The 10,495-nt window shown below is 35.6% G+C and overlaps 1 protein-coding gene across 1 annotated transcript; it reads right to left on the reverse strand.

Annotated features, from left to right (window-relative positions):
• Positions 1-3,757: 3,757 nt before the first annotated feature.
• Positions 3,758-8,727, reverse strand: LOC112732444 (endoglucanase 6). Its single transcript, XM_025781164.3, has 7 exons — positions 8,150-8,727; positions 7,853-8,065; positions 7,576-7,776; positions 5,743-5,832; positions 4,818-5,616; positions 4,650-4,730; positions 3,758-4,562 (listed from the first exon to the last, which is right to left on the reverse strand). The coding sequence occupies exons 1-7, from the start codon at positions 8,351-8,353 to the stop codon at positions 4,264-4,266; spliced, it is 1,887 nt and encodes a 628-aa protein (XP_025636949.1). The 5' UTR covers positions 8,354-8,727; the 3' UTR covers positions 3,758-4,263.
• Positions 8,728-10,495: the final 1,768 nt, after the last annotated feature.

Here is a 10,495-nt window from a genome sequence, read left to right on the forward strand (position 1 = left end):
AGAATTAAATTACAAAGTTGAAACATGAGTATGGGTTGAAAAAGGGAATTACGGGTAGCTAGGCATGAATTTAAAAGTATATAGAATATATGTATATTAGGAGAGAGCTTAGGTTAATTAAAGATTCAATTTATAAAGCTCACTTAGCCATATGTATACCCTTACCTGCACCTTGGCCCCATTACAACCCTGAAAAGACCTCATGATGCTTGCATTGGTATATTAACTGTTGTTGATTGGTTAGGAGAAAAACAAAAGTTAGAAAACATGACTAGAGAAGAATAGAGTGATTACCTTATACACTAGAGATTAGAGCGTACATACACTATCAGTGAGGGTTCAATGCTTGAATTTTCATGTTTCCTGCTTTCATGAGCTATCTTCTTGCGCTTTTATCCATTTTACTGTATAATGATAGAATTGGTGGAATTTGATTTGTAACTATTTTAAAGAGCTTATTTACTTTTGATCAAGTGGACAAGAATCATATAGTTGCATTTATTTATATGTATATAGGTTTACATTGCATTTCATGAGTTTCTACATGTTCATACTTATTTCCTTGTCTCCTTTAATTTAGCATGAGGACATGCTAATGTTTAAGTGTGTGGAGGTTGATAAACCACTATTTTATAGTTTATATTGTGTTTAATTGTGTGGTTTTGTCACGATCCTTACCCACTTATTCATCAATTTAGCATGCATTTAGATTTCCTTCCTAAATTCAGTACATGTTTGAAAATTGCTTCCTAGAGACTTTAATTATTTAATTTTAATTCTCCTCTATTCCATTCGATGCCGTGATCTGTGTGTCAAGTGTTTCAGGCTTTATAGGGCATGAATGAGATGGAGATTGAAGAGGAAGCTAGCAAAAATGGAAGGAACACAAGAATTTGAGGAGATAACCAGCGAGAAGTGACGCGGTCGCATGGCTCACGCGACCGCGCGAAGGAGCGCAAATCGCAGTGACGCGGCCGCATGGCTTGCGCGGCCGCGCGGACTGGAAAGCGCAAGCGACACGGTAGCGTGGACGACGCGAACGCGTGGAGAGGAAAAAGCGCAAGCGACGCGTCCGCATGGATGACGTGATCGCGTGACATGTGCGATCTGCATAATCTGCAGAATTCGTTGGGGGCGATTTTGGACCTTATTTCGGCCCAGTTTTTGGCCCGGAACAGCAGACTAGAGTCAGAGAATATGCAGAAACAACACACACATTCATTCAGTAGTTTTAGATCTAGTTTTTCACTCTCTTAGGTTTTTCTCTCTAGTTTTGAGAATTTGGATTTTCAATTGGTCTTAGTATTGGAACATTGAAAAGAGTTATTTCCTCATCAAGACTTCATCATTCTAGTTTGCTCTCTTAACTTGGTTTTATTCTTCCATGTTCTTTGTTATGTTCAATTTTGTCATTCAGATACTTTTATGATTAATTGATGCAAGGATTATTTCTTTTTAATTCAATTTCAATTCCAATAATCATGTCTTCTTTTAATTCCTTTTCATGTGCCATGGATTCTTTATTTACAATGCATGAGTAGTTTCATTACTTGATGGGGAGTTGATTAAAAGGAACTCTTGAGTTGGAAGGATTGAAGGAAAAATTTGTAGTTGGGTTAAATGTTGGATTGCTATCCTGTCACCAACGCCAATCCATTTGAATTAAGTGGGTTGTAACTCGTGAACAGATCTGGTATTCCAACTTGTTTGACTTTCCCTTACCTAGTAAAGGATAACCAAACAGAGTAACCATTAATTATAAATCAATCTTAAAAATCACTCCATCAATGATAGAGATTCTAACTAATCAATTCCCAGTCAAGGCTTTTATTTATATTAATTAAAATTCTTCAATTTAAATTCCAATTTACTTAGCTCAACTTCTTGGAACATCTGATTAATAAAACAGCACACTTTTCTGCAACTCGTTGGGAGACGACCTGGGACTTAAAACTCCCAGTAATTTTAATTTAAACTCTCTGTGACATATTTCTAAATTGATAGGCAGATTTTCGGTGAGTTAAGAACTATACTTGCAACGTAACTATTTTAATAAATTTTTAATTCACCAGCTTCTGCTTCCCATCAAGAAGCTCAACACAACAAGTGGAGCATATATGATAATAACATAGTAACCAAAACTAAAAGCAAATTAGTAGAAGAAACTTAGATAACCCTCTTGTCATCTCCGGCATTGCCATCAACAACAGAAAAGGTCTGCACCTAACCACTCCTTGTAGTTCAGAAAGGACATGTTGATAATCTCCTCAACTCCTTTTCCTTTGTTTTGAAATATCCTCCTGTTTCGTTCCAACCATATGTTCCAAATGATCGCACAAAAGCACACCATCCATCTCTTGCGCTCCTCTTTTCTATTTGAGATCTCAGTCCAACTTTGGAAGTGCTCCTTTATCGCACCCGGACAAGCCCATTGTACACCAACATATGATAACCAAGCACACCACACCTGCCAAGAAAAGCTACAACCAAGAAACAAGTGGTGGCCACATTCAACACCATTGTTACATAAAACACATAAATTATCTTCTTGGTGAATGACCCCAAATCGACTCAGTCTCTCCTTCGTGTGGAACTTGCCAATTAGGACAAACCATACAAACAACTCCACTCTAGGTGGGACAAGGCCTTTCAAAATAGTCCTAGTAAAGCTGTAGCTTGATATATCCTCCTGAACCGTTTCCACCTGCAACACCTGCACAAATGAGTTAGTAGAGAAAATTCGTTGTTTATCATATTTCCAGATAACTATATCCTCTCTTCCAAATTCAATTTTCACCAGCCTCAAAGTGTGGTGAAGCTGGTTCACTAGATCCAACTCCCATTGAAATAATTCTCTCCTCCACTGAAAATTCCATATCCACACTAGCCCATCCCAAAACCCACAATCCCCTATCACCGATCCTATTTGGTTTGAAACAAAGAAGAGCCTTGGAAAACGATCTTTCAAAGAACCTCCATGAATCCAGACATCCTCCCAAAACCGAGTTCGTCTCCCGTCACCCACCTCCATGAACAACCCAGTAATCATCTTCTGCTTCACTTCCTGATTCTTGAACTGTAGCTGACAAATATCCTTCCACCGACCCCCTCGAATAGGTAATTCCTGTGAGGACAGTAGTTCATTTGGGCTTAGGTTGTTACAGGAACAGACTACCTTTTTTCACAGCGGACACTCCTCTTTAGAGAACCGCCACCACCATTTGAACAGAAGAGCAGTGTTTCGTATCAAAGCATCCCCAACTCCCAAGCCGCCTAATTTTTTCAGAGCTTGAACCACTTCCCACTTAACCAAAGCCATATCATTCCTCCCATCCTCGTTACTCCATAGAAATCTCTTCTGCAAGGAAATCAGTTTCTCTGCTACAGCCTTCGACATCTTATACAAACTCAAATAATAAATCGGGAGGCTATTCAACACAGATTTGATAAGCACCAGTTTACCAGCCTTATTGAGAACCTTGGCCTTCCAGACGCTAAGCTTCTCCTCCACTTTATCTATTACTGGCTTCCACGTCTTAACCAGCCTTGGGTTTGCTCCTAGCGAGATTCCCATATATTTAACTGGAAGAGTGACTTTCTTACAGCCCAACACACTGCACATACGTTGTACCCACCTCTCATCACAGTTGATGGGAATCAAGCTAGATTTATCAAAGTAGATAGTCAAATATAATTGTTTTAGGAATTTCAGTGCACAGATCTGAATAAATCTCACTAACAAATTTGCAAAACAGAATTGCACATCACAAATACATATATTACTATTGCACAAACTGTTATCCTTCGAAATACAAAATGCTGCAAAGCTTACAACATCACAACATAGAAAAGACATCCAAAGCTGTTAAAAAATTACTAGTGATGACTCTTCTCTGAACTCTTCCAAGTATTGACAAGTTTCCCATTTTTGAAACTCGTCAACAATAGCTCTTTTTCTGTCTTGTCTTATATCACTCATTCACTCACGCACTGTATATAAGTTGTAAAGCGAAGAAGAGAGAGGATGAGCACTTATTTGTCTCTTCACTCCTTTCTTCTCCGGTCCTTCCATCTTATATATAACTCTACCTATTTTTCTTAAAAGAAATCTAACCTAATTAAATGCAAAATACACAAGAAAAGAAAATTTGACAACGAAATGGAAGAGGAAAATGAAAAGAACCACTTCCACTCATTGCTGCACATCTCTTACACAACAGAGCGGAAACATTCTCATCTCACTTCAAACCAAATTGATCAATCTCAGGCCAACGAGTAGTTAGCAACCGAGACGTCGGCTTGAGAGGCAGCGTGAATGTAGACAAACTCAAGGCTTTTACCAGCTGATAATGAGGGAAGCCACGATGGGAAAGTGTATGAGTCCCCAGACTTAGTGAGGCCCCATATTGGACCATAAAGCTTGGAAATTGAAAGATTGAGAGACTTGAGATCCTTGCTGGATTTGTTAGTAACCACTGTTGAGTATCTGTAGTATGTTTTTCCACCGGCAAACCATGAAGTGGTCATTTTCTGTTGAATGGATATTGGACCTGCTCCTGAAACTGAAACACATATGGCCTTTGGTTCAGTTTTGAATCAAATTCACAACCTCATACTATGATTTAAGTATGACAATAGCCAAAGAGTACCTGGAGTAGGAGTTAACTTGGGACTAGCAGGGGATGATGGTTGGGGCTTGGTGACAACAGGCTTGGGAGCTGGAACAGCAACTGTAAGGAAGAAAATAGTACTTGGTTAATTACTAATGCTAGTTCAAATCAACGTAGAAAATATTTGGCACTGATCACTATATGTACCTGGAAGGAGCTGGTTATAGCGACCATGACCTCCACTTAATCTTGCTAGAATACCAATCAAAGGAGCATTGTTGTAGGTTGCTGGCTCAGTTTGCTCATAGTTGTCCCTTTCATCAGCAAAGTTATCATATGCATCAGGACCACCAACAAGAGCACCGGTGAGTAGGTTGGGGTCGCTTTTCTTGCTGCTAAACCAAGTTGCATAGCCTCCACGGCAGCTAACAAATGAAGGGTTAACCTTGATGGAAACAATGGATGAACCTCTATGGTGAGTTCTCTGAGGGAAGTTGCTTCCATACCCCACCATGTAACTGGTGGCTCTTGGGTTGTCCCCAAGAATGTAATCCACCTGAGACTTAGCAAGATTGAGAAGCTCAGCAGGAGCAACATTGCCAGAAGAACACCTCAAGGTTCCGCGAGACGAAGCAAGGTAATCGGAGTAGACAGTGGCTAAGAAAGATGCACTTGTCACAAACTGCATATTGTTCCATCTCTGGCGGAAGATGAGACCGCCAGGGGTCTTCTGAACGTTGCGAGAACCCTTTCCAAGGCATGAACACATGAAATACTCAGCCTTCTGCTTATACTTTTCAAACACTGCTGCATTGTGACCTGCTTTCCCTTGCATTAGGAACTTGGCCACTAGTGTTTGAACCCCAGCATATTTAACCTCCCAACCGAATTCAGTCATGCCCCAACCAGTTCCACCCATGGAATCACCGTTTCTACCAAGGTAATCCAAGTAGTATTGGTTGTTAGATGCTTGATACAACCATGCAGCAGCCCAGAGCAATTCGTCCTGTGGATCCAATTACACATTAATTAATTCTCTCTTATCCATACTTGCATTGCACATGTTCATTTATTGTCTAAAAATGTTGTCTTGCGAAGGCAAAGGCAATTGAACAAGAAAAATAATTCTTACATTGTAGCCACTGATGGATCTGTAATACTTCTGTGCAACTGTAATACTGCTGTCATATTTACCTCTGTATTTATCCGCAAAATCAAATAGCTGAAATTCATCAAAAGCACACACAATCAGTTTAATTAGCCGGTCCAAGAGTATATAAATCCAATGGAATACCACTATTATTCTCATTAGTTAAATGTTACTTGTATAGAATGCTAAGAATTAATGGCAAGTCGAATATATGGTATCTTCATTTAATAGGTGCAACTAAAACACATAGCAGATAGAAATATAGAATTAGTGTGTGAATGAATGTAACAACTTTCTTCAGCAATGCAAGTGATAAATGATTAATTAAATGCAACATGTTTCTTCACGCATAAGGGGAACCAGAACACTGACACAAACAGTAAAAGGGTGGATGGGCCAGTCAAAAAGGCAACGTAAAAGGTCGCACCGCACCGAAAGGAAAAAAGGTCCAATGAAACGGTAGTAGTAAACTACCAACAGCCTGACATGGCATTAATTGTTGGATGATGAACAGGAACTACTCGCTGGGTTAGGCTGAAGACCAAACTTAACCCATTTAAAGTGTAATTTCAACCGAAAAAGGAAAAGCGCAAGAGACGGATTGCACCGACAGTGTATCCACGTGACATCATGGCATAATGGTAATATACTCTGCCTTGTGTGATGGGAATGAATAAACCCTTCCAGGGGACGGTTAGGATCCGGTACCAGACAAATATCAATTATGTACGGTTGAAAGTGTCTGTGGCCGTGATAAAAGGACAAAACTGCCCCTTCCAGAGTCCATGAGATGACAGGGCTCCTCTCTTTATAGGTTTCTGTTCACATTGAACATACAAACTAATTTTGTTTTGGACCACTATCATTATGTTAAATAGCACTAAAATGTTTTTTTATTTAATATAGAATCGAAAGTTAAATAAAAACTCTATATGTTCCAACAAAAAAAAAAAAGGGAAAAACAGAGTTAGGGTTTGTATTTTACGCGTAAGTTAGAGTTAAATCTTTCTTAATAAATACTGAAATAGTAATGCTCCTGGATGATAAGACTAGACCCTATAAAGAGGAAAAGAACAAAAAAGCAAGTTTGCAATACGTATTTTTAGGGGTCCCAAAAATATTGGGATATTATCTCCATGTTGTACTTACATTATCACCTTCCTTTTTTTTTTTTTTTCTCAAAGGAACATTATCATTATCATTTTGCTCAACAACTAATTATGAAAGCAAAAATTTAAAATAAAAATGAAATATAAAAACAGTTAAGTTTTTTTTTTTTAATCTTAAAAAGTTTTAGGCATAAATGCAGCTCTACCCCAAAACGACCAACTTGCTAGCAATAACAACTCTGACAAAAGTATCATAAAAGTGTAACCGCCTATTAAGTATTAACTCTAACCGTTTCACGAACTCACCGCTCAAACTTCCAAATTTTTATCATGGCAGGTGCGAACCCCTCCATCGTCTACTCCTATTATTTAGTATTTACAGATGAATGCTATATGTATCACTGTTACATACATCTTACCAGTACAATTTTTATTATTTAATGTAAAAATTTAAAATAAAAAATGTAAAAAAAAATATCTTTTAATATATAGGTTCACACTTGAGAAGTCGGAGAGGAGTATAAAAATTAAAAAATGACTAGTATCATTTTCGTATCTATATAATTATATCCCACACTTTAATCAATTTTTTAATTTAAATAAATAAATACTAGTTACGAGTAAAAGACTTGCACTATTAAAGTTTAGAATATTAAAGCGCTTAAACAAGAAGACAAAAATAAAATGTACGGTATATGAGTGATACCTGATAGGCATGGCGGAGGAGCTCGGCGGAATAGGAAGGATTAGAGTGGCGGAAAACAATGGAAGCAGCAGCCATTGCAGCGGCAGTTTCTCCAGCGAGATCTGAGCCAGGGTTGCTGGGATCAACCTTGTAAGCGTGACGGTCAGTAGTCATGTCCTCAGGTCTTTGCCAACAGTAGTGGTCGCTGTTACCGTCTCCCACCTATTCATCAAATTAAAAGCCACATTACATTATGTTAGGTTAAGAAACTATAGAACATAAGAAAATAAAAGAGTACCTCTCCATAGAGGACATTGGGTTGAGGATGGGCTTTGATGAAGTAGTCAGTGCCCCACTTGACAGCTTCCATGGCATGACCAAGCTCTCCGTTAGCAGCCATTTGCTTCCCATATTCAATGATGCTCCACGACATCATTGTAACAGTAAATGCCATGGGTAACCCAAACTTCACATTGTCCCCTGCATCATAGTACCCTCCTACTAGATCCACCTGCATTCATTTTATAACAACACCATGCATTAATTAATCAAGTAATGTTGGAAACTAGAGAGTAGAGAGGGATTATTTAGTTACCCCGCTGGCTTTGCCGTCTTGGAGACCTGAATGGGATCTCCAACTGACTCTCTGGTTATGGGGGAGAACACCAGATCTCTGAGCTTCAAAGAACAGAATGCTCTTACTCAGAGCTTGCCCATAGTCATGCCCACCAATGGCGGAATATGCACACAGATGCAGAAACACTGCCAAAATGGAAATCAGCTTCAGAAGCTTTTCCATCACACAGGAAGACCAAATTAAGAGCAATGCCTGTAAGTAGTGGCAGCTGAAGCTTCTGAAAATCCCACCAAATGAGGAGAGAAGAAAGAGAGAAGCTTCAGGGAGTGATGGAGGGAGAGAGAGTATGTGTAGTGGGATTGGAAAGTGAGGTGCTCGAGGCTCTATATATTAAGGACAAGGGGTAGAAAAAGGGGAAGCTATCAAGAACCCAGAAATTGACACTCATTCATTTAAGAATTTATTATGTTAATATTTTAAAAATTAAATCAATTTTCTAATTTGTTTCGCTGTTGGATTTTGAAGTGGCTGGGAACGTTTTTGATGAGAAAGGAACAATGCCATGTGATGGGGTCGGTGTAGATTTAAAACTATTTGGTAGAATCAAAATTACTGCCCAACCATAAATAAAATGTGAAAATTTTTTGACTTATTAAAAATGGTAGAGACAACAAGGTGTGCTTGTCAGCACTGTCTCTCCTAATTTTACCCTTTTCTTCAACTTAATTGACCACTATTTCTATAAAACTGCTTTTATTTTTAGAGATTGAATACTCACGTAAGAATATGGAAATATAAAATCGTATTTAATAAATGAGATATGAATAAAAATATTATGTCTATAGATATTAAATTAGTATATTTTATATTTATTTTAATAAAAAAGACATAAAGACACTAATATGAGATATAATTTATTTTTTATTTTTTATTATTTTTATAATTATATTTTTTATTATTATATTTTTTTAAATTTTTTAATTAAAAAATAAAAATAAATTAAATTTTTATAATTTATTCTAGTTTATCACCAAATAGAATATAAAAATACAAAATTTTATATTTCTGTCTTTTATGTCTTATTCTCAGTATCTTGTCTTATTCTCAAAAACAAACATAGCCTTTGGATTGGAAAAATTTGAAAGAAAAAAAATGAAAAAGAGAGAAAATAGATAAAAAAAGTGAATTTTTTGTTATTTGGATGAGAAGAAAAAATAGGATAAAAAAATATATAGTGTGAAACCCACCATAATATTTTCACTCTAGAGATGAGGTGAAAATTGAGAAAAATATGCAAATTTTAATAAAATTATATATTTATTCCTTATCATTAATAAATTATAATTTATATATAATATAGATAAGAATATTAATGTAATTTTATATCATTATGATTTTTTTTTACTTTTTTTCTATTAAAACAAAAAAAAATAATTACTTTCTATTTTCTTTTTATTCATTCTTTCTTCATTCAAACAACACAAACAATTCTATTTTTTTTTCTATTTTTTTTTCTTCTAATTTTTTTTCTATATCCAAACATAGTGTAAAAATTGCATGTCTCCAATCTAGTTCATAAATTAAAATATTTATCTTTTAACTAATCTTTAGAGCATTAGTTAAAAGTTAAAACGATTCGTTTTTGGATCTTGTTAAGTTCATAAAAATTTTAATGGTATGTTTAAGATATAAAAAATATTTTTAATTTATATTTTTAAATATTAGTAATTAATTATCAACTAAAAATAATAAATTCTACTAACTCTAGTATTTTTTATAAGATATTATAAAGAAAATTTTGATTAAATTTTTAAAAATAAATTTTTTTATATATTTTCAATAATTGAAATATATTAAAAAATTATTATAATATTTTTAATGTGTGTTCTCAGACAATTTTAACTAAATATTTAACTAAAAAAAATCACATACTATTCCGTATCATATAAATTATAAAGTATTAATGAGTAAAATTCAAGCCGTTATAAATATTAAATAGGGTAGTCATGATTTAAATATCATAAATGAGATTTTGAATTTAATAATCGTCACCGTCAGTATAAATATAACGAAATTCAAATTTCAAACATCCAATTTAGATATTTATCATATATTCAAAATAGTAGCAGTAACCAAAATTTAAAGAGCGGTATTTAGTTATAACCCGTAAAAAAATTGCAAATCTAAACTCAAAAGCAGAGTGGCATTGAAACTCATATAGGTTTACTGGTGCATTAGGTGTCGGTGAGCACAGCACAGAAGAAAACAAGTTCTTGTATGGACTATGAATACCAATAGGTTACAGATAGAGTTGAAAGTGAGTCAATTTAAATTTCTAAATTTTTAGATGAGTGTAAAAAGATT

This window comes from Arachis hypogaea, chromosome 13 (genome assembly GCF_003086295.3).
Source record: "Arachis hypogaea cultivar Tifrunner chromosome 13, arahy.Tifrunner.gnm2.J5K5, whole genome shotgun sequence".
Classification (NCBI taxonomy): Eukaryota; Viridiplantae; Streptophyta; class Magnoliopsida; order Fabales; family Fabaceae; genus Arachis; species Arachis hypogaea.

Bases quoted from the DNA above. Each gene is read 5' to 3' on its own strand.
- LOC112732444 (XM_025781164.3), bottom strand. From the start codon at position 8,353: ATGGAAAAGCTTCTGAAGCTGATTTCCATTTTGGCAGTGTTTCTGCAT. The intron at 8,066-8,149 runs GTAACTAAATAA...AAATGAATGCAG, and splicing joins AAGACGGCAAAGCCAGCGGG to GTGGATCTAGTAGGAGGGTA. The intron at 4,563-4,649 runs GTACTCTTTGGC...TATGTGTTTCAG, and splicing joins CAAGTTAACTCCTACTCCAG to TTTCAGGAGCAGGTCCAATA.